At 47.0% G+C, this 23,864-nt stretch overlaps 1 protein-coding gene and 1 long non-coding RNA gene across 4 annotated transcripts; one reads left to right on the top strand and one right to left on the bottom strand.

Moving 5' to 3' along the window:
- Positions 1 to 354: 354 nt before the first annotated feature.
- Positions 355 to 13,885, bottom strand: LOC131910971 (F-box/WD repeat-containing protein 12-like). 3 transcript variants are annotated; one of them, XM_059262958.1, is made up of 10 exons: positions 13,738 to 13,885; positions 10,650 to 10,687; positions 8,207 to 8,367; positions 7,695 to 7,813; positions 5,624 to 5,833; positions 4,023 to 4,181; positions 2,430 to 2,640; positions 1,839 to 2,007; positions 1,623 to 1,750; positions 355 to 811 (listed from the first exon to the last, which is right to left on the bottom strand). In XM_059262958.1, the coding sequence occupies exons 1-10, from the start codon at positions 13,825 to 13,827 to the stop codon at positions 795 to 797; spliced, it is 1,302 nt and encodes a 433-aa protein (XP_059118941.1). In that variant the 5' UTR covers positions 13,828 to 13,885; the 3' UTR covers positions 355 to 794. The 3 variants fall into 3 exon arrangements, with proteins under 3 accessions (XP_059118941.1, XP_059118938.1, XP_059118940.1); XM_059262955.1 differs by having other exon boundaries at positions 1,832 to 2,007; positions 13,738 to 13,883; XM_059262957.1 differs by having other exon boundaries at positions 1,832 to 2,007; positions 5,624 to 5,761; positions 13,738 to 13,882.
- A 2,700-nt stretch (positions 13,886 to 16,585) lies between these two features.
- LOC131910973 (uncharacterized) lies at positions 16,586 to 22,775 on the top strand. Its single transcript, XR_009379271.1, has 3 exons — positions 16,586 to 16,717; positions 21,732 to 22,176; positions 22,657 to 22,775. It is a non-coding gene; the product is annotated as an uncharacterized LOC131910973 (long non-coding RNA).
- The last annotated feature ends 1,089 nt before the right edge of the window (positions 22,776 to 23,864 follow it).

The raw sequence follows: 23,864 nt of genomic DNA, 5'->3' as shown, positions 1-23,864 counted from the left end.
AGAGCCTGAGGGAAATGCTAAGGGTACAGAGAGCCAGAACTGAGCAGGCCTGGCTGTCTCCTGCTGCCTTTCTACTTTGCTCCATTGTAGTTTTCCAGCCTTCTCTTTGAAAGTGAGATGCTCTATTGACTTCCACCAAGTTCCATTTTTGATTTTGGTGGGTGGCTGTCAGCACGTACTACTTGTAATTCACTAACTAACCCAGCCAGGGCTCCCATGCTGACCAACTCTAAAGTTCTCATCTTCATTCTGCCTTGTTGGTACCCTTGAGTTTTTGAGATGGTCTCACAGAATTCATTCAATGACAGCAATGTCTATGTATGAATGTGTGTCTATAGTCCTTAACACAGCACAGGCAGATAAAAATATTTTAATGACATTCTGGATAACAAGAACAACTCTGTTGCAATCCTGACACTAAGTAAGCAGGTTCTCTAGCTCCATCACAGTCTACGCCGTCTGTGACCAGCAATCTGAGAAGCCTCAGGCACGTTGCTTAGCATCTGGAAGACTGGTTGGCAGTGGCTACTTATTCTCCTTTGTTTTTCTGAGCAAGACAAACAAGACAACAGAATATACTCCACTGGCTCACTGTGATCAGACAGTAGTCATCCTACCAGTTCGTTTCCCCAAGTTGACAACATCTTTGGTAAGGTGTTTGCATGCACACAAACAAAGCACGAGCAATTCCACTGGCGGAGTCTAGCTAAGCTGGACTTTGTAGCAATATGACCTCAGAATACTTGCTCCATTGCTTCTGGCTTCAACCCCAGCGATGCTCATGCTGTCACTTTTCACGTGGGTAAATCCACTGCAGAGAAGAAGGACATGCCAGGCGTTAACCTTGGGATAAAGGCCAATGTTTAAGTAGAAAAGCTTTTACCTGAGGATGGAACCCAGCCTCATCTTTACATCCCTATCCAGCCCACTGCCACCCATTTCCTCTGGGCATGGAAGGGAAGTGCTATCACATCCTTTAGTGGGAAGACTGTGTCAGGTCCCTCCTGGCGGTGCCGCCTGCATCACAGTGATTCTAGTGTGGCGAGAAACATCAGGGGAAATGGCCTACACCAGAATTTACAATGAACCCATTGGTGGTCAAAGGCAGTGTGCCCATAAGAGCTCCCAGGACCGACTGTTTTTCACGGGGCCTTTTCAAGGTCTAACCCTGGTTTGGACACATGTTCTCTGTGGACTATGCACAAAACCTCTAAATCTTTCATCGATTTCATTTACAAAGTAATAGGCAGTTGGGTAATACCAACAGTTTCATACAATATAGGAGACAATGTACAGTGCACAGTGAGAGCTGAAAATCTGGTTTGAGGCTTTTTGTTTGCTACCAGAAAAAGAAACAGGATGTTCACAGTGGCTCATCCTGAGACCCAGCTAATGAGGCTGGACTTTCTCGTACTCTCTTCAACATTTCCTTTAGAATCGTTCCTTTGAGCAGATGTGATATGCACATCTGTTTTCAGCTATTCAAGATAATGAGGTGGGAGGACCACTTGATGCTGGAAGTTCAAGGCCAGCCTGGGCACCATGACAAGACTTGGTCCAGAAGAAAGAAAACCAATTGGTTTACCACTTTCCAGACACAGGGCAGGGGAACAGCCAGTTACCTGGCCCATCTGTGAGATCCCCCAAGCAACTGATAGCAGCTCTTGAGGACAGGACATGTCTTCTCCTTATTCCACACATAGACACGCAGGGACAGGTCCAAGGAAGAGGTGATGACACAGGTTGGATCCTTGAAATGAAGTCAAATGAGGTAGGGCTGTGGATTCTCAAGGGTGGAAAGCATGCCTCGGGCAGGAGATGCTCCACTCACCACCCACATTGACGTGATGGGCCTCTGGTGGTCCTGGAAGGCCATCAGCTGCAGGCCGTGGATGGTGAATAGCACCAGCTCTGACCTGGAGGCCAGCAGGATCACTTGGGAGCCGTGGCCCTGCATGAGGTGAGGAGTCATAGTGTCCGGCAGGGGGAAGCTAGCCAGCTGTTGTTCTTGGGAGAATAAAAATACACTGGTTGCTTTTCAGGCATGGATACGTGCCCTACCCAATGATATAGTGCGGGGGGTGGGTGGGGGGGGAGTGCATGGCTTTGCAGTTAGGGGAGCTCTGCTCCTGCTCCTGAGTGAGTTATTCAGACCTCAAATCCTAGTTCAGCAGCAGCAAAATGCTGGGGTGCTGCCCCCCACACAGGAGGGGACCATGGACATGGGATTTACATCTGAAGCCCAGGACCACACTGGGACCAACATGTCATAAGCACTCCACCACTCAGTATGTAAAATCACACAGTAAAACTTCTAGGACACTCTGCTTCTATTTCCCTGACAGGGAAGGGAAAACGTCCTAGAGGAACTGGGAGAAGCCTGTCCTGAAGCACCAAATGGCAGGCTGTGGCCAGCACAGGGACCTTACCCAGGATGCTCACTCTGTCCCTGGACTTGCTGGCCTTTAAATCGAAGGTAGTGATGACCAGATGCATGCCTCTGACATCTCTGTGCATCACCATCAGCCTGGCTGCCTCCTCAGGAGCCCAGCAGGCTCTGGAACTCAGCCTGACAGGGAGGCTGGTGGAGACAGGAAGCCCGTCTTCGGATGGGTAGAGCAAGGACTGAGTATAGAACACCTGGGGAAACACCCCTGTATGATCACAGAGTGGTGAGGGACCCAAGAGCTCCCAAAGCCCTCCAGCCCCAATCTGACTCCAGCCTCTGGCAGGACTGTCTTCAATAGCTGGCTGCCCACATACCCACATCCTCTGTATTGGGCCTTACAGGGTGGTCCAGTCATTATTATGGCCCCTTTCTAGGCATCCCATGTCCTCTGTACCCAAATGCTATTCTCTAATGACTTGCTTCCCTGGCTACCAGATCTCTTGCGGTGCCCCACTAGCTCTTATTTCTGTGGTCTGACTTTCCATTTAGGTCCTGGCATTCGGTAAGGGTTGCACCTCTGGCAAATGACTGGGCATCTCTGTGCCTATGACCCAGGTCATAGTCAGGACTTAGTGACTTGCAGGGCATTCCTCCTGGCCACAGTGCAGGAGGCAGAGCAAACTGCCCCTCCCACTCCCCTCCACACACACACACACACACACACACACACACACACACACACACATACACACACACACACCGTATGCTCTCTTCTCCTGTACTGGGCCTCACTGCTCACCATTGTCTTCACACCATCCGCAGCAACACCAGACAGCTCTTTAGGAGCATGCTGGTGGAGATGTCCAAACTTGTTCAGAACTGACTTTGCCCTCCCCAGCAGAGAACTGGCCCTTCCAGATCATAGCACAGCAGATAGGAAAGAGCAGAGACTGAGAGGGCTGAGCTTCCAGTAAGAGAGAGGTATACTCTTGTCTGGCTGCAGGGCTTGTCCCTGTGGTGACAGCCTGATAACCTATGTCTTGCAGTCTCGGGGTCCAGGCTCTCTACCCACCTCTTGTTGTTGTTTTTACTCTTTTGGGGGCCCACCAGCCAGCTCCCAAAATAAATCACATGAGGCTTATTCTTACTTATGAATGCCCAGCCTTAGCTTGGCTTGTTTTTTGCCAGCTTTTCTTAACTTAAACTATCCCATTTACCTTTTGCCTCTAGGATTTTGCCTTTCTCTATTTCTGTATATATTTTCTTTCCTTTTTATTCCATGTCTGGCTGTGTGGCTGGGTAACTGATCCCTTCCTTTCTCACTCCTCAATCTCCTTTCTTCCCAGATTTCTCCTCCTATTTATTCTCTCTGCCTGCTAGCTCTGCCAATCCTTTCTCCTGCCTTGCTATTGGCCATTCAGCTCTTTATTAAACCAACCAGGTGTTTCAGACAGGTAAAGTAACACAGTTTCACAGAGTTAAACACATTCAACATAAAAGAATGCAACACATCTTTGCATCATTAAACAAATGTTCTACAGCATAAACAAATGTAACACATCTTAAAATAATATTCCACAACAGCCTCCCACTGCAGTAGGTTTACCAGGGACAGGGTTCCCCAGGCACTGACCTTTGGACCTAAGTCTGATCCTTGTGCAAACACAAACACCCACTGTTGGTCAGGTGAGCACGTGAGGCTCACAGAGGTATGAGAAAATGTGGCCACTTTGGAGACCACTTGCAGCTGAGGTACTGTCAGAGTGTAGAGGTTCCCTTCAGCACAGGCTACCTGAAACAGAGAGCAACTAACAATGGGGGGGAGGGGGTACCACCATCTTCTGAAGGAGCTGCGCCCCTCTCCCCAATGAAGGGTGGGCACAGGCCACAGCAATGTCTTCAGAGCGGAGCCCGAGTCTCCTGCATGAGCTTGGCATGTGACCCTCCACTGTTCTTCCAGGCAATGACAGAGGCAGCTTGCCTATGTGTTTTTACATTTAAAATGTTTCCTCTCACACTGATGGCAATTTAAAAAGTCAAAAGAAAATGTTCACTAATTTGGGAAGATCCACCAGGGGCGCAAATGTCACTACAATCACTGCTGCGCGGAGTGCTCCTGCCTAGACCCCATACACACATGTGGGCATACATCCGGGGGATGCCTAAAATTAGAATTATTAGGTCAAAGGGTAAGCATATTTAAAATATTTCACAAAATTAAAATGACCAGCAAACTCTGGAAACTAGTTCTGAGCACATTCCCACCTCACGTGTAGAAAAATAAATATTTTAAGCCTTCTGGGTAAGGTACCTGTCCAGACTGGGCCACCTGCATGTGACCTGGTGAAGGACGAGAGTCAGGAAGACACAATTCCAAACTCACAAAGGTAGTGACATAAGCTGAGAATATGGAGGAAGAAGAGCTGACACCAGGAGGACAAACAGCTCCAACCACGGGTGTGTGTGTGTTGCCAAAGCTTCATCAAAAAGTAAGCCAGGCCTCATCTGGTGACAAGTCCACAACCCTCAGACCCAGCTGCAGGTTTGGGTGACTGCGTGATTTCCCCAGTGGGTAAGTCAATACTGGCAAAGACGCCCATCAGGTCACGGTGTGATGCAGCGGGCATTATCCAGGAACTGTGGTTTGAGGACGCCTATTTAAAATAGTGCTGCCTTGGGGTCCTGGGAGCAGAGAGGGAACCCAAGGGATTTAGCCCGCTACAACCCCAGGGTGAGAGCCCTCAAAAGCAGCTGTAGAGGCAACAGGAAAGGCAGACACTGCCAGGCTGAGAACTAGGAGTGGGAGGAAGCTCAGTGTAGGCACTAAAGTACACGGTGAAAGGCAGCCCCACCCTTGACGAGCAGGAGCCAAGTTCCTCATAAACATTTGGAAAGGATGAAGGAATGAAGAACATAAACATCTGGAAAGGATGAAGGAATGAAGAAAAAGCACAGGTAGAAGAAAGACCTCAGCACACAGGAAAAGTAAGGCCACGTGCTGCAAACCACAAGAACTCCACACAGCAGGTTCCATCACCACAGGGGAGGCTACAGAGAGAGGCTGATGCCACACACAAGTCTGAAGGACAGAGGGCCTGCATTCCACATGGTGAACAAGGAGGAGCCAGAGAGGCAGGATCTGCTCTGAAGAGGGATCCAGACTCCTCCCACCATAGTGGCTCAGACCAAGAGGTGGTTAGGCCCTGTAGGGCTCCTGAGAGCGAGGTCACTCACCATCAGGAAGGGGCCCTCTGAGTGGCCGCAGGCCTCCATGGAAGAACAGAAGGTTGGAAGGCAGAATGAGGCCCACAGAGACCCAGTCTCCGCTTTCCACCCGATGATCAGGCCCTGTGTGTCCACTGTGACCACCAGCTGCAGCAGAGGATAGGCCACCAAACTCATCAGAGGAGCAGGCTGCACAGGGCTGGACCAGACCTCTGTGCCCTGGCAACAACAAAATTCACATAACTGACCGACACAGGGGCACCATCTCTTTCATAGATACATATTATTTTCATCAGTCAGCATAGGTTCACCCGGGCCTACTCTACCAAGCTCCATAGTGCACATGGAGCACAGGTGAAAAGGGTGTGATGTACCTGTGAATGGCCTAGGATCACCTAGGAAACAAACCTTGGTGGTGTGTGAGAGGGAGTTTCTAGATTAGGTTGACTGAGCTAATGCCATTTGATGAGCTGGGGTCCTGGGCTGCTTTTGGGGGTCTGACACCCTCTTCTGACCTCCATGACCTCACAGACACAGAGCAGACCTTCAAAAAATGCATAAGGACTCCTGTATCTGGAGGTGGAAGGATGTGAATGATGAAAGCAAGCAAAATAAACCAGGCATGGTATCTCGGGCCTGTAATCCCAGTGACAGGAAGGGGCAGGAGGATTGCCCTAAGTTCGAGGCCAGCAAGAGCTACGGGGCAAAATTCAACCTGGTATCAAAAAGCCAAAGAAAAAGGCCAAATTGTTAACACTTGATTTGAAGGATCAGAGACAGGGATAGGGACTGTTAATTTAAATTAACTAGGTTTTTGTTGTTGTTGTTGTTTATTTAAAGGAAAGTGACTTTAACCCCCGCTCTAATACTAGGAATTGAACCCCAGCCTCATATATGCCAGGCAAGTGCTGTCCACTGAGCTAAAGTCCCAGGTTTCAAGGCACAAAAACACAAAAAAAAAGCCAGCTGTGGGTCACACACCTTCAGTCGTCTCCAAAAAGCACCCACAAATACTGTGCTCCTGGGAAGCAAGTTTCAATGTGACACTGTTAACAACTGATCTTTAAGGAAGAAACTACAGCTGAAGATCTGCTCATGAACAGTATTAAGGTTGGGAAGCCTGGCCAGTTGGCAGGAAGGGCTGCTGGCAGTCTGAGGTGTCCCATACTGGAAACAATGGAGTGCTAATTCAAGGTCTGGTACACCATGGCCACCTGCAGCCACACGGGCCATTGAGTACTTTTGTATTTGGCTTAAGAGAAGAATATTTAATGAAATAATGTATTACTGGAGTATGCTACTCTTACTTGTTTACACACTGTCTATGGCTCCTTTTGTGTCTCAGCAGCAGAGTTAAGTAGTTAGTTGTGACAGACAATCTGGTCTAAGAAGGGTAAAATATTTACAGTCTAGTTGTTTAAAGAAAACACTCCTGGCCCATACAGCAAGGCACTCTGTTTTCTTTTGGAAAGCCCAAACTATGGAAAGCCCAACCTCAACTTCTTTTTAAATTATTTACTTATCCATTAGTGTGTGTGTGTGTGTGTGTGTGTGTGTGTGTGTGTGTGTGTGTGTGTATGAGGCAGAAGGAGCAGCCTGTAAGCCTGGGCTATATAGAGTGAGATCCTGTCTCAAAAAAAAAAAAAAAAAAAAAAAAAAAGCCTTCAGTTTTTACATCTGCATAAGCACTAATAAAGTTTCCAATTCTAGGCAAGCTGTCCAGCTGGTGTGTACACATGGGGATGACCGAAAGCTGTCATCTTGCAAAACCACCTGGTTGGGCAGCATGAGCTCCAGCATGGAGCCTCCTGACTAAGCGGCTGGCAGTAAATATGAGGAATGGCAAAACAGCTGTCATCCCAGGCACAGCCCCCACCATCACTGGCAAACTCTGGTTCCAAGAGGAAGCCAAGCACGTGCCATGTGAGATAGGTCACACTCAAGTTTCAAAGGTTATCAGTGTGTCCTACTGGGGACAGCTGATGGCAGAGCTCAGATTTCTCATCTGCAAAATGGGGCTCCTACTCTGCACTAACCAAGGGCACAGTAGGGACCCTTCCCTCCCCAGGGAGCAGTTCACCTCGTGTAGGTCCCAGGCACGTACGGTACAGTCTGAAGACACCGTGCAGACCACGGACTTTGCCCTTTCATCAAAGCGGTACTCGTGGGGTGTGACGTAGGCCAGCTGATCTATCTTTCCTGGAAGAGAGCACACACATAGACAGACTCCAATCTGACACACAACTGTTCCTCTTCTCCAGTATCAGGAACACAATGAGTGCTTGCTTAGGTACACAAAAGGGATGGGGAGTAGCTCATACCCATGCAGCTGGTGGGTGAACATTCCTGAGAGCAGAACCCAGTTATAACTGGAGGCCTGGCTTGTCCTATTTCAGTCTACTCTGAAAAGATGATAACAACTCATTCCTTCCTCCCAGGCCATAGCACAGATGACAGAGCACCTGGGAAGACCCGCATTCATCCAGGGGCACTTGCCAAGCCATTAGCTGAGAGGCCAAGATCCCTGAGATTTGACCAGCAAGAGGTTGGGCAGTGGGAGTGGACACAGCTACGACACTCTCCAGCTCATACCTGTGTGCCCAGAAATAGATTTGCAGATGAAGTCCTGCGGCCGCCCAGATTCCATACGGAACTCCAGCTCCGACCGGCAGAAATAGTACTGCCTCCATGTCTGTGTGCCCACGACCATGGGGAAGGCTTTGCAGGAGGCCCAGCGTCTCAGACACAGCTGCCTGAAACACAGATGTGAGTGTTGGCTGGTACAGCAGGCTGGTTTCTGAAGCCAGGAGATGGAGCTTTGAATTCTGGCCTTACCTCTTTCTGGCTTTGAAACCCTGGATAACTCACGGTCCCTAACTAGCCCTCAATTTTCTCCTCTGTCGAATGGGGGCAGGGCTAATGGTAAGCGAGTGGTGACATGTCAACCATGCTACATTTCTTATGTGACAAGCTGCCCTTCGTGGCAGCCCTCTGGGGAAGGCACTCCCCACCATCCTACACGTGAGGACACAGAGGCTAAACAACTGGGATCCAGGAGCCCACTTCTTAAGTCTCCAACTGTTTGTGTCAACTGTCCATTTGCCCTTTCAGTTCTGTCTGTCCTTCCTGTGTTTTGTGCTTGTTGCCAGGGGCACACCCAGGGCCACATCTTCTCCCAGGGCTCCCCTATGTCGTTCTATAACATACTTCCTTACATATCTGATCTCAGTCTGCTCTGGCTGACGTCACTAGTCACTGAGCTTTTTCATGCTGTCTGCATGTGTACCTTCTTCTTACTGTCAACCTATCTCTGTCTGTTAACCCAGAGTGTGTCTCAGAGATGGGGACATAGGCCAAGCATGCCCATGGGTACTGGATTTGATCTCCAAATCTTAGAACAAAAACAAAGAAAACTAAGTGTATCTCATGTACACAGCATTGAGTTGGACTATTTTTCTCTGACAGCTCTGTTGATTTTTGTCTTTTCATTAGGTTGGGCAATCATATTTTTGTCATTTTAATACTTTCTTGTCTTATGCCTTTCTCCCCACACTATTGCATTTCTGTCATATTTTCTGTTAAGTGTGGTCAAATACACTGTTTCAATTCCTTTGTCATTTCTTCCACCATATATTTAGCTACTTTTTAGTGGCCGCCTTAAATTTATAACTTGGATTTTGATACATCAACAGCTGCACCAGACAGTTCATCCATTCAGACAATTTCTTTGAGTCACATACTTGGCAAATTTTCCCTTTCCCCAAATTACCTACAATTACTAAAAACTCAGTTCTTCAAAGAGTAGATAAAAGGATGGAGTCTAATGAAAGTCTGCTTCAAAACTGAGATTATTTTCTAGTCAATATTAGTTATAATGCTAATGAAAAGCAACAGAAAGAACAGTGTTCTATGATGCTGAAAATGGAATATGCTAAGATAGCCCTTGATGAGGGAATGTCTTTCTGTATGCTGCGAATATGTGTTGCTCTGATTGGTTGACAAATAAAGCCATTTGGCCTATGGCAAGGCAGCTTAGAAGCAGGCAGGAAATTCAAAGAGAGAGACAGGAAGAAGGCGGAGAGAGACACCATCGAGCCACCCAAGGAGCAACTTGTAATGATGGGACGCAGGTAAAGCCATGGAACATGTGGTGATACATAGATTAATAGTTGTGTGCCAATTTAAGATATAAGAGCTAGCTAGCAAAAAGCTTGAGCCATGGCCATACAGTTATAATTAATATAAGCCTCTGTGTGTTTACTTGGGAGATGCAAGTGGGAGAGATTTGTCCCAACCGCCAGCAGGCCAGGACACCAGAAATCTTCTGACTACAAGCCCTGACATAACCAAGAATCCCAGGGTGTCACAGTTATCCTACATAAAAGCAAAGCCTACCTCCCAATTCTTAGAAGCTTCACATTTGAACAGTTGTTCTCATTAGGGTGAAAAATGTAACTCCTACCTGCCCATCAAGGTGTGGGCCTTACATTCAGTGGCTGGTCTCCTCCCCCTCTCACCTCCTGCTGCTGTTAGTTTTATCTTAGTATAAAATAAAAGATAACAGGTTCTAAAGGAGGAATAAATTAGAGGGACTTAGCAAATTCAATGTTTTAAATACTTCTGTTTTATACACTCTTACATTCTTCTGCTGTTGTACCCTTAAAATAATCTGAATTGGGCACGGTGGCACATGCTTGCAATTCCAGCACTCAGGAGGGCTAGGCAGGTAGATTATAAGCTCAAGGCTAGCCTAGGCTACAAAGTAAGCAAAGGGCCATCCTGGCTATAAAATGGATCATTTATTTATTTAAAGTAATTTGATTACACTGACAGAAACTGCAGGGAATGAGTCCAGCTGGTTGAGTCTGGCAGTCTTGCCAATCATGGTCTTAGAGGGGTCTCCTCACGTGAAAGGACTAGGGATATAATCCCTTCTCTGTCCTCAATAGAGACAGAAGTGATTACAGCACTCAGAAACCATTTCCAGTAAATGTCTCTCCTTTACAGGACCACACTTGGCTCTACCTTCACTCACCTCCACAGTTCCTTGGTCATTGAAACCTCATTCCAGACCTAGAATAAGGGCAGGAAAAGACAGCATCTGGTCAGTAAATGGTATTAAGCACCTAGCTTGCCAAACCACAAAGAACAAAACCAGCCCTGTTTCTGTATTCAACACAGCTCAACCTGGTGCATTAAAAACAACAGATAATTAAAAACCACCAAATGATGAAAAAGAAGAGACTCAATGGGATTGATGAGTCAGGCCCAGGGGCTCAGAGACACAATGACTAATCAAAGAGTCGATAGTTGTTCTAAAGCAATGTAGGGAAATACTGGATATGCACATGATTCATAAATATGAAAAGGATAGTTTAGTAATTTGCCTCAGTTAGAGCACAAGGTTTTGGTTGGAGAAGAACCAGGAAAAGGAGCTGGCTGAGTGGCTTCTACCACTCCCAAAAGTCTCTGTGCAAAAATACTGATAAGCTACTTGAGTATTTTGAATAGAGGAGTAGCGAGGTCCAGCTGTGTATAATTAAGCCCTCTCTGCTTGCTGTGAAGACTGGTAATGATTTCAGACAGCTTCTGTGGGGTGCAGCGATGAGGATATCTTAGAGTTGCCAAGATGGTCCAATGGCAACAGTCTTCCAGGGCAGGTACTAGGCAAGCCCCGAAATTCTCTCTGTAGAGCTATCTGCAGAACGCCTAGGATGCCTGAGTGTGCTGTTGAATGACTGTAATCATAGCAACCTGAGAGGTTTAAGGTCATCCTCCCCTGCATAGCTAGTTCAAGGTCAGCCTGAACTACAAGACTCTAACTCAAAAAAAAAAAAAAATTAAAGAAAAAGAAGTCTTTTTATCCAGTAATGATGTTGTAATTTTGCAAAATCAAACCAAGCAAAGATCTAAGCATCTTCCCATTCAAAGCCAACTGGGATGTCAGTTCTCAAATAGAAGATGTAATGGGTGGTATGCTCTATAGAATACTAGCCATCTTTAAGGATCCTTCTGTTAGAGTCATAGAGATTACTGACCTCACTTAACTTACGGGTAGATCGTAACCAGGAAAAAATGACAATACCAAAGGGAAGAAGGAACTTCTCTTTCAAACTCTGTCTCTAAACTGTGCCAGCCTACTATGCAAAACAGCTGGAGACTCAACTCAAGCCCTGCACATGACTCCATCATCACCTTAAAGAAGTCACTGTGTGATATTCAGTTTCTTGATGTGTAAACATGGGAGTGAAACTCAGTATTTACTAGATATACTTAAAATTATCCTCAGAGACTTGGGACTATGAGGTGCTCTCTGGGCTGAGAAGTGCCTGGGAGAGGTGAGGATCCCTGTTCCTCCTTCCCCACCAGAGACCTTGTACCTTGTACTGGCAATTGGGCACCTTTTCACTGGGCCACATCAGCTCCATATAGGAAACCAAAGCCACCCAGGTATTTCACCGACTGCCAGGTCCCCAGCAGGCCTTGGCGTCTAGAGTACACCCTGCCTACATCGTTTTCGGTGGCACCTGAGACTGTAAGTTAGATGAGGTATGGGCTAAAAATGGGAGACAAGAGTTTTTAAAAATGCCTTTAAAAAAAAAAGGTGAAAGTGGCCTCGTGTGTAATGTGTTAAATTAACTAACCCATGTTCAGAGGAAGAGATCATTTACTTATTCATTATATGATTGTGTTAATCCCACAGGGCAAGAACAAGATCACTACCACAATTAACACATTACACACGAGGCCACTTTCACCTCAATTTTTGAGCCAAATTTGAAGCAAGCTTTATCAAATACTGGCCAGAATGATAGACACTGGCCAGGCCATACCTGGAATTCCCAGAGAATGGCACCAGATTACATTAGGCAGGGGATAAAAAGGCAAAACCCACAAGGCTACACACTTCCTGCCTTTATCTAAATAGGGGCAAGCATACATCCTGACGTACTTCCTGCCTATGTACCTCTCACTTATGTGTGATCAAGTACATCCTGTACAGTTGGGGCAACCAGCCTTGTTTACTGAAGTGAAGACATGTGGCTTGTTATCTTGTGTGAACAACAGCCCCCATCATTCTAGGAAGTTATCTGTCCTTGGGCAAGTGGGGCTTACAGGCTAGAGGCATTTTTGTCTATAGATCTATGCACAGTAATTTAAACTTTAGCCAACACAATTGATAAGCCAAGATGTTAACAGCTGCTGTAGGTGGACAGTCATGGCCTCTGCTTTCTCTCCAGGGTGTGGCAGGGACAAAGTGTAGAAGACAACACATTTACAAACTGTGGCATGTGAGGTAAGTTCTCAGGCTCACAGAGTTTTGGCAACAGATAAGAGAGGGGAAAGATGCAGGCCCTAAGAAGTATTACAGTGTAGCAAAGAGAGGAAGTGGCTAGGGATACTGTCAAACTACAGCAGCTTTAAAAACCAACAGTGGCAGACAGGGAGGTTCCTCAGCTATTAGAGTGCACGGCTAGCTCAGGGCCCTAGGTGCATTCCCCAGAACTATAAAATCAAAATCAAAATTAGGTGATGCCTATCTACACATTTGAGGTCTGACACTGCCCGATGTCATCTCTGGGTCCTTTGATGAAGTCTGAGGAGTGGGGCACACTTGCAGTTTGAAGGTTTGGGCAAAATTGACAAGATTGGAATGAATAGTATTGGTATCTTTCTGTGGGTAAAAGTTTTAAAACTGAACAGGTTTGAAACTGCAAGTCTAAGAGCTTTGTTCAAGCAAGGATGTGTCTAACCTTCTCAACACTGATTTACTTAATGAAGAGACTAAAATTCAAGGCATGCACTGGGCACTTGGGATAGACACTGAAGAAAGATTTTAGCATCTTTTCTGCCACAGTTCAGTAATGAATCTGGCAGGGAAAAACAAGTACCTTACACTAATAGTGATTTAGTCGCTTTGTACTGAGTCCATAAGAAGCAACACACGGCCAGATGACAAGCAGGGCAGGGGCGGCCAAGAAGGCACATGGTAAGTGCTAAGGCAACGCCACCCGCGGCCACAGGACACAGGAGCCCATGGCAAAGCCAATCCCTGGAGGGGATTCCCCAGCAGCCCCGGGCCCGCGGAGCGCGGTGATGGGGCGACTCCATCCGGACCTCACCTTGTTCACCTGCCCCGCGCGCAGCAGGTCGCGGGCCTCCAGGAAGGAGAAGACGTGCACCAGCTCGTGGGGGCCAAGCTGCGGCGCCATCCTGCTCGCCGCGCCCTAGACCCCGCTGGCTCGCTTCCGCCGGCCGCCGTTGGATAAGCCCGCCCACATGCGGAATCTGTGCCGGTTACTTCCTCTCCGGGCTCGCGTTTCCCGGAGCCTGCTCTGGACCAGGCAGGGAACACTTGACATTCGGATACCTCTGATCTTGACCTTGTTTTCTCTGCCTCCCCCACTACAATCAGCTTTTGTCCTTGCTGGGTCCTGGCTTCAGTCTCCTCCGTGTGTGTAATTATGCATTGTATCTATTACCAACCACGCCAGCACACATACGTTTAGTCTTTTCCAGTAACAGGCTGTTTGGTAGGACAAAGAGTAGGAAGCATGCATCTTCTATTGTAATCAGTTGCTTCCTCTACTATTCACCGCAATTTAACGCAGCTGTTAAAACCACGCACAAGCCGGGTGGTATTGGCACATGCCTTTAATCCCAGCACTTGGGAGGCAGAACCTGACTGATCTCTGTAAGTTCAAAGCCAGCCTGGTCTACAGAGCTAGTTCCAGGACAGCCAAGAAACTCTGTCTCAAAAAGACCCTGTCTCAAAAAAGCACACACACACACACACACACACACACACACACACACACACACAACACCCACGAACAAATAAATTTAGCCTTAAAAGAGCGAAAGTATTGAGTACTATGTGTCTGCAATGAACTCTTCTCTACTCCTATAGGGGCAGAGGGACAAGCTAGAAGTGTTGGACTTCTGCCAGGGGAGCAGCAAGTCCATACTCCCGTCCTTGGCTAGCGACAACCATTACTGCTGCTGATGTGCAGGTGAAGACATTTCCCCCAGAGAGTGTGAGAGCCAAAGTTACATTTTAAGTTTTAATTACTATGCCTATGGGATCAATGCAACAAAAATGCCTCTGATCTGCAAGCCCCTTGCCCAAGGACAGATAGTTACTGAAATGCTGGAAGCTATTGTTTATGGGAGATAACAAGACACATGTTTTCACTCTCCTAAACAAGTTTGTTTGAGCATGTGCACTGGATATGCTTGTTCACATGTGGGCGGGAGGTTCACAGGCAGAAAAAGGTCAGGATGTGTGCTTGCCCCTGATTGGACCTGATGGAAACGCAATGAATCCTGAGTTTTTTTCACTTAAGCCGCTGCAAACTGTGATTCTGGGCTATTTCCTGGGAACCTGGGTATGGTCCTGGCCAGAGCTCATCCACCTGGCTAGTAGTTAATTAAAGCTTGTTTCAAATTTCAAATTTTTCTCTCTCTCGATGGTTGTGGTGCTGAAATGACTACAGTAACATCATCTTGTTTTGACTCCATTTTGTGTTTGTTTAGGCAGCTCTCAATCCTCTATTCCCCCGCCACCCCTGCCACCCCCCGCCACCCTCAACCGGCACATCTGCCTTAGCAATACATTTGAGATTTCCATGGCCTTGACCATGGTCCAGATGTATTAACTAAAATAGTAAGCAAACTAAAATAATTTAAAAATATATAAGTAGAAAATTGACATGCTATGTCTGAAATAATTACTATGCTTTGCCAATAATGAGCATTTCAGGGTTACTCTGACCCTTTCTAACTTTGGTGTAAATTATGGTCTTTGTGGGGTTTGCCCTTAAAAACTCTGTACCCCTGAGTTTGAACACCAAGAGACTTTTCAGAGGCTAAGCCCATTCTTGGTCTGGCCATCAATAAAAAGGACTTAAAACCTTTAACTGGCTTAATCAGCATGGTTATCAAAAACTATCTCATGTGGATCATTTTAGTGCTCTATAACCAGGATGCTTGAACATGGAAAAAAAAAAATCAGATTCCTCAGGAACTGTAATGAACTCTTAAAGTTCATACTAGGAAAGCATAAGGTGATCTAAGGCTGGGCAGAAGGGGTGGCCGAGAAGAGTATGGAGCAGAGAACTAAGTTGGTGGTTGCCCTAGACTATGCCTATGGAGCCTCCAGGCCCCTGGTCTCCTTCCCAGCACATGCCACTCGCACCTTCACTGTGGAGCTTCTAAACCTGGATGACAGAGACGTGGCCTCTCTCCAGGCCCCACACATGGACCTGCTGTGGAGGGACCTGGAACCTCCAGATGTGTATACATGGATCCTTGCAGTGTCAGTGAGGGGCTACTGTTCTTTAAACCCATTGACCTGAGTTTAAATGCAAATGAATTGCGTACTTAGAGTGAAGAGATGACCAGATCTTTAAAAGTCAAATTATTATAGAACTTTGGGGCCCAAATCGCAAGTCCACTGAACCTTCCTAATTCACCCCCTAACTAGTAAATGCCAATGTGTTTAATCCAGGGAAGCACAAAGCTTCCGGAGTCTATCCTTAGCTGGGTTACTACTGCTTTCATTAAAAAAGTGAGAAGGGTCTTTTTTTCTGGTGTGACGTTAAATGTCCTTTACTGTCTCATGTGTTTGTACCATTGGTCCCCAGTAGGTAGCACTATTTTGGAAAGCTGGGAAATCTTTGAATGTGGGGCCTAGCTGGGAATACTGGGTTTCTGGGAGGCCTGGGAGACTGCTGATACAATGTAACCAGCTGAGCCCACCACCATACTGTCCCTGCCCTCTGAAAGCCTGAGCCAAGTAAACTCTTCCTTCTCTGTGTCATTTTTTGTCAGGGTGCGAACAGCCACAAGAAAATGACTGGTACCTGGGGACAGAAAGAAGAAAGGCGTGTGGGTTATCCCTTGCCATGTTTGGTCTATCCTTCTGTGACCTCACAAGGAGCCATCATGAGTACTTATAGATGCCTGCTCAGGCGAGGCTCTGGCTCCAGCTGAGTTTTGTGCTTATACCTCAGAAAAGCTGTGGTCTGGTTGGAGAGAAGTTGGACTTGGATGTTGGTTCTGGTAAACTTGGCCTTTCCCGATCAGTTGGACCTCGACTTAGTAAGTTTGCCAGTTAATTGATTTTGACATGGTCTTTTTGATTTGTCTTGTTGTTTTTGAGATGCTAGTTCCTGGCTAGCCTGAAACTCACTATGTAGACCAGGCTGGCCTGGAACTCCCAGCAATCCATTTGTCCTGCTTCTAGAGTGATGGGATAAAAGACATGCACCACCTTGCCTGGCCAGTTTTGGCCTTTTAAATTTTTATCTACTTATTGGTTTTGCTTTTGGGCTTGAATTATGCTTATATATTCACTTTTCTTTATTAATTATTGCACTTTTATTTTAAACTGTCTTAGTTACTTTTCTGTTGCTGTGACAAAACACCATGATGTATGCAGCTTATAGAAGAGTTTGTTTGGAGCTTACAGTTTCAGAGGGTCAGAGTCCATGAATGTCATGGCAGGGAGCATGGCAGCAGGCAGGCAGGCATGGCACTGGAGTAGCAGCTGAGAGCTTACATCCACAAAGTAGACAGAAAGCTTGGACTTTGAAACCTCAGAGCCTGACTGAGACATCTCTTACTTAGTCCTTCCCAAATAGTTCCACCAACTAGAGATTAAATGCTGAAGTATGAGCCTATGGGCATCACACTCATTCGAACCACCACTAAACTATTTAGGCTTGTCATCTTTTTACTTTGCTTTCTTTTTTATCCTAAAACTTGCGTAAGTATACATTAACTGTACAAGAAAAGGAATTTTATTGTGACATTTCCATACATGCATGTAATGAATTTTGATCATCTTTATTAATTCTAGCTCTGACCTCTATTCTTTTTTGTTGACTATGCTCTGGGGTTTGGTTTGTTCTTACTTTTCCATAACCTTGAAATGCATCATTTGGTTGTTCAAGATAACTTTGGTTTTTATGATATAGAAATTTATAGCCATGAACTCCTCTCCTGGATCTGCTTTATTTGTTTGTTTGATCTAGCATTGGACAGTGATGTCATTCTCCACAAGTTAGCATGTTGGCAATGGAGGAGGAGCTCAAGGCCAGCCCCTCTGATAAGGAAACCCTCCCAGATAATGACAAGATCTCAACGATCTTTGCCTATGGCACGTTTGCAGAAAGCATGTCTGCTGCATCCACACAGACATGCAGGTAGCTGTGAAGATCTTGCACAGGGGCATCAACAAGGCTTCTAGCATCACCACTGAGGTGGACCTCATGGACTCTCCATAACATCCAACTATCATCAAACTCTTCTTAATTGACACACCAGCAAAGCCTTATTTGATCATGGAATTTGCATCAGGGAGGATCCTGAGAGTGTCACAGAGGCATTGGCTATACGTAGGAGGAGGCATGCTTCATTTTCCACCAGATGGTGCCAGTATTAATTATGTTCATGAAAGATACACTGCCCGCCCAGAAATAAAACTGGAGAATATCCTAGTGGGTGGGACAGGAAATGCCAAACAGTGATTTTGGGTTGGCTACAGAAGTTGCCACTGACTTTAGTAAAAGCTAAAGGAGGCCCATGACTGTAGAGAGCCGTGCACGGCCGTGCCTCAAAGATCACGCCAGCGTCTGGCTTCCGCCTTTCCGATGGCAGGTGTTCTCTGGGATAAACAACTCCTTATTTGGCTTGGGCGTGAAATCTGGCTTGCTTGCGTATGTCTGACCCTATTGGCATTGTCCACGTGGCACTATGGGGTTGGTTGCCCAGTGGCTATAAAGGGCATGGGCTGGCTTTCCCCGGAGTCAGAAGATGGCTTTCCCCAGGGTCAGAAGATTGTTCAAGGCTCCTGAATAAACTGCTTGGAGAAGAGCCTGGTGTTGCTTCTTCCTTGCTGGTCAAGGCGGACGCGACACATGACCACCTTTCCTTTTTAGCCCATAAGACACTGACTGGAGGGTAGAGGCTACCAGGGACTTCCCATTGACATGTGGTTGCTGTGGGATGTATGGCAAATGTGTTGCTGATTAATCAATAAAACACTGATTGGCCGTTGGCTAGGCAGGAAGTATAGGCGGGGCAAGGAGGAGAATAAAGCTGGGAAGTGGAAGGCTGAGTCAGAGAGACACTGCCAGCTGCCACGATGACAAACAGCATGGGAAGATACCGGTAAGCCACGAGCCATGTGGCAAGGTATAGATTAATGGAAATGGATTAATTTAAGCTGTAAGAACAGTTAGCAAGAAGCCTGCCATGGCCATACAGTTTGAAAGCAATATAAGTCTCTGTGTTTACTTGGTCGGGTCTGAGAGGCTGTGGGACTGGCAGGTGAGAGAGATTTGTCCTGACTGTGGGCCAGGCAGGAAAACTTAAGCTACAAATGGCGTCCAACGTGGTGGCAAGAGTTTCCACCTAAAAACTGAGAAAAAAGATTCTAAAACGGAGCTAAAAACAGTTCCTAATTGTCTCTCTCAAATGAGCGGCAGCCGCTGGTTTCAGCTACTGGTGGGTTCCTGGCGTGCGTGCTCAACCTGCAATATGGCGGGAATCAGGCCTCTGCAAGTGGCACATTAAGCTGCATGGTGGATTTAGCCTTTGCAGGTACAAAACAAAAAAAGAGGTTTTTGGGCTACATGCTGCTTGGATAAAAGCATAGACCCACGATAGCTCCCAGAGCTGGCGGTAAATGTAGCCATGTTGGGAAGCTGAGGTGGGCGGAGCCAGCAGCCACAGCTGCTGCAGTTTAAAGTGATAGATTCACAATAAGACAGATTCAGATGTAATAGTTTACAATGTGTGTAAAATATACGTAGGCTTAAAAGAGACAAAAAAGGTGATATATACAGTTATAGAAACAAATACATAGTTTTAAAAAATAAAGTCATTAAAGAGACAGTTAAGGTAGTATAAAAAATAAGCCATGTAAAAATGGATATTACACAGAGAATCTGGATTGTGTTGTCTTTGGGATTTTTAACTGCAGAAAAACATTTGATTGTAAAAGCTGTTGAGTTATGGCAAAATGTATATTTTAGAGATACCTTGACTTCAAAATTTGGATATAAGGATATGTTACTTTGGAAAGGAGACTCTGCTTTTGTTCCCACAGAAAGCCAAAGGCTATGGATTTGTTCCAGATTAAGATACATCAGGTTTGACCAGCCAAGACCCCCTGAAGGTCTCCAATGACACCATGGCCCAGATGATCCAACATCCAGAATGGTTTGAAGGCATCTGGCTCAGACGATACAGCCTCATGGACTATTCCATAATTCTAAAATTTTCTTTGTTTCCCCATAAGATACAGCGCCCCCTTCCAGCAGGAAGTAGTAAGAGAAGCTACGCCCAAATTCCCAAATTATATGTAATTTTACTTTGTTAAGGTTAAAACCTTCCTTTTTGAAAAAAAAAAAAAGGGGGGGGGGAAGTGCTGTGGGATGTATGGCAAATGTGTTGCTGATTAATCAATAAAACACTGATTGGCCGTTGGCTAGGCAGGAAGTATAGGCGGGGCAAGGAGGAGAATAAAGCTGGGAAGTGGAAGGCTGAGTCAGAGAGACACTGCCAGCTGCCACGATGACAAACAGCATGGGCAGATACCGGTAAGCCACGAGCCATGTGGCAAGGTATAGATTAATGGAAATGGATTAATTTAAGCTGTAAGAACAGTTAGCAAGAAGCCTGCCACGGCCATACAGTTTGTAACCAATATAAGTCTCTGTGTTTACTTGGTCGGGTCTGAGAGGCTGTGGGACTGGCAGGTGAAAGAGATTTGTCCTGACTGTGGGCCAGGCAGGAAAACTTAAGCTACATGTGGTGCCTTGGCATAGTGATTTATAATATGGTCATTGGTTGCATACCACATAAAGCATCAACCCCTTCAGATCTGCATGGGCTGATTGCAGCCATACACTCCCAGATTCCACCAAACCTGTCTAAAAGTGTGCAACATCTCCTTGCATACTTGCTCAAGTACAGGATGACTATAGGCCAGCTCAAGGGGCATCTGTGGCTATATTATTGTGAAGAAGGTTTACCACTAGCCTCCATAGAAACAGCCCCCAGAATCCTAATCACTAGCATTGTGGAAGCCTTGTGTACCATGGGATACAACTTCCAGGAAACTGTGACATTGGCAAGGAACAGCAAGTTTAGTGAGGTGAAGCAACATACAGTATATTGCAACATTGTCTAAGCTATTGAGACACTTGTCACCAGCATTGAAGTCAGTGCAGCCCTGTTTGGAAGTGACCCCTGCAGGCCCTCTCCACCTCTTTCCCTGGGGAAAAGGGGACACGAACCTGCTTTTCTGACTTTCCTCTCATCTGGAAAGAGCTCATTGTAGGAGGAGGATGAGAAAGGAAGGGGGTAACGCTGCAGAAGCTGCCTGGAGAAGAGAACTTTGTGATCCAGGCCTGCAGGATAATACCATGGTACCAACATCACAAACAACAGTCAGGGGGAAATTAATACTGGCAGGACAACCTACTGGATGATCCATCCTCCCCTGGCATCACCCTAGGATATGAAGAACCACAGGGGCTGATGAAAGTGACATTGATTTGTCTTTCCAAGAAGCATCCTGGACCAAGTCTCACCAGGGACCAGCCCCAGGTTGTGCCACAGACTCTGAGTTCAGCTGCCACAGGTGGGGAGGGTTTGAGGAGACAGGTTCATGTGCTTAGAACATCATACGATTGCCTCCCAGACCCAAAGAGAACTACATCCGCAAGATAAGAGGCTACAATGAAAGGCGAGGACAGTGGGGTCCACAGGAAGCCAAGTAGGCGGGGCCACCATGATACCTCTTCATGTTATTTTATATTTGCTTTTTATGTGCTCTTTGCAGATTGTACCCATCATAGGATATGAATGATGATGTCTTTCACCTTAGAAGGTGCCCTCCCCCTGTTGTTTCTGATGTAGAATCTGGGAAAGTTGAGCCAGAGGTGGACAGCAGAGGTTGTGACTAGGAGTGGAAGGGAGGGAGGGAGGAGGGTTTAGCAAAGGGAGGAGTCAGGTGGAGCACTGTGGCACAGCAGAGCAGCCCTGTAAGTCCTGTCTGTGTCAAAGTCACCAACAGAGTCCTTTCCTTGTATTTTCTTCCAAGGGAACATGTCCAGTCCTATGGTTCTTGAACTGTGGGTCTATGATCGACCTGGTGTGGATTGAGAGCACAGGAAGGATCCAGGACAGAACTCCAGGAAGCTGTCTGCCTACATGCCCATTAGATACCAACAGGAATTATGGACAATCCCCTGTGTCACTCCTCCAGTTGCTGGGCCTGAACGGACAGTTCTGGCTGTTTCGGCTCACAGTGGCCCCAGTACTATGTGCTGGAGCCATTGAGAGATGGTTCACATGGTGTCCACCCGATGAAGCATCACCCACCCCTGGGTCCTGAAGTGCCTCTGGGACTGGGAACCCACAGAGCCCAACAGTCACCTCTGGAAACAGAACTGAGACACTACAAGGCTCAGGTTTTCACCAGCTTGATCCCTTCAGGCTCAACAGCCTTCTCACTGACCAGCATCTGACAGAAATACAAACATCATGTAAGTCCAAACAGGGAGGGCATAAGAGGAGGAGGGGTAGAGGAAGGGATGGGGAGAGGAGAGGGAAAGGGAAGTAGTGGGGGAGGGGGAGAGGAAAGAGACAGAATGAATTAGTTGGGGAGTTTGGACAGTCTGTCCTGAGGAAATTCTAGTTTCTGAGGAGAGGGAAAGGGATGAGTGTGTTGGGTGGTGCAGAGGCCATGGACAAGCAAGAGCAGGGCAAAAGCCCCCAAAGAGGAGAGTTGGAAGGGGCGGGGCATAGGCCGCCATGAGGAGAGCAGTGCCTGGCGTCAGGGTGCACTCAGAGGAGGCAGCCTTGGAAATCTGCTCCTGTCATGGGCAGGAGAGGGAGAGGCAGGATGTGGATGGAAAGGAGAAGAGAAGCCCTGTGATCAGGTGGAGACCATGCCTCTTTGTCTGGGCCAGCCTCGGACAGCTGCTACCATCTGTGTCTTTGTCTTCTCGACTTCCTTTGTCCAGGCCCCTGTGGTAGTCTCCTCCTGCCCCATGCTTCCACAAGCTCTTCTGATTTTTCCTACCAACCCAAGGGGTTCCTGGACTTTCACTTTGACTGGATCACTGAGACGATGCTTTGGAAAGATAAGAAAGCCCTGCCAGGCCTTGGACACAACAGCCCTCACGAGGCCAGCTGTCACTAGTCTACTTTGTGTCCAATGCCATCTTTGGGATCAGGCCTACAGGGAAACTGATGGCCATGGGACTGGGACTGTGGCCAGTGGTGCTGTGTGGAGCCCTGAGGAATGAGGTGTCTGCAGTGTGGACTGGGCACCCTCAGGTAGAGAGTGGCTCCTTGAGTTAGCAGGCCACCCATGCTAAATGCAGGGGTCTACTCTATGGGACTCTCACTGCTGAAGATGACATTGAGTCCACTAAGTGCCGGCCTGTGGTAGAAGGTGAGTTTTTGAAGTCTGGTCTTGACTTAATACTGGCCCAAGTGTAAAGAAGGGAAGCAGGAGGTAGTTGAGGCCAGCCTCTCACAACCCCCAGGGGAAGGTATAATGGCCAGCCTTGCTGCGGACTAAAAGTGGACCTATTGAGCCGGGCAGCAGGTCCACGCTCTGACCCTCAGTCCCCAGACCTTTGTGGAGGACCAGACAATATTACAATGAGTGGCCATATGCTCTTCCATCAGTATGAAATGGAAGCCATGCTCTCTTGGGACATATACATCACTCTCTAAAATTATAACTGCCAGGTAAGTTGCACAAGGGAAACAGAGGCAGAGACGCTGAGCAGCTTGCTCAGGGAGTCAGAGTGGGCTTGAGTCAGGTCTTTGGCCCTGTTCCCTTCAATGAAACCAGAGCCTGAGAAAAGAGAAAGTTGGGTGCTATTGCCCTACAAGGAACAGGCCAGATGGCCTAGAGCTTCAGCATGGATGGTGGTCTCTGAGAGAGGGCTAGTCTCTGGTATGCACAGAGATACTTCCCATTAGGCTTGAGAACTTTTGTTGTACCACAGTGATGTCTGCACTGCCTGGGACACTGGGTTGGTGACTTTGAACTCCTACCTAAGAAAAGAGAGGAAAGCAGCAGGCCCACAAACCCAGCACACTCTCCCATGGCCACCTGCACATCCTTGCCCTGAGAGTGGGAGTGCAGACCATCACTAGAGCTCTGACATATATCCTCCTCATGTAGCCCACAAATGTCTGTCTCTCACAGGGACAC

Source organism: Peromyscus eremicus, chromosome 5 (assembly GCF_949786415.1).
Source record: "Peromyscus eremicus chromosome 5, PerEre_H2_v1, whole genome shotgun sequence".
NCBI classification, from domain to species: Eukaryota; Metazoa; Chordata; class Mammalia; order Rodentia; family Cricetidae; genus Peromyscus; species Peromyscus eremicus.
The sequence above is the reverse complement of the archived record's forward strand: the minus strand, read 5'-3'. Positions and strand labels throughout refer to the sequence as shown.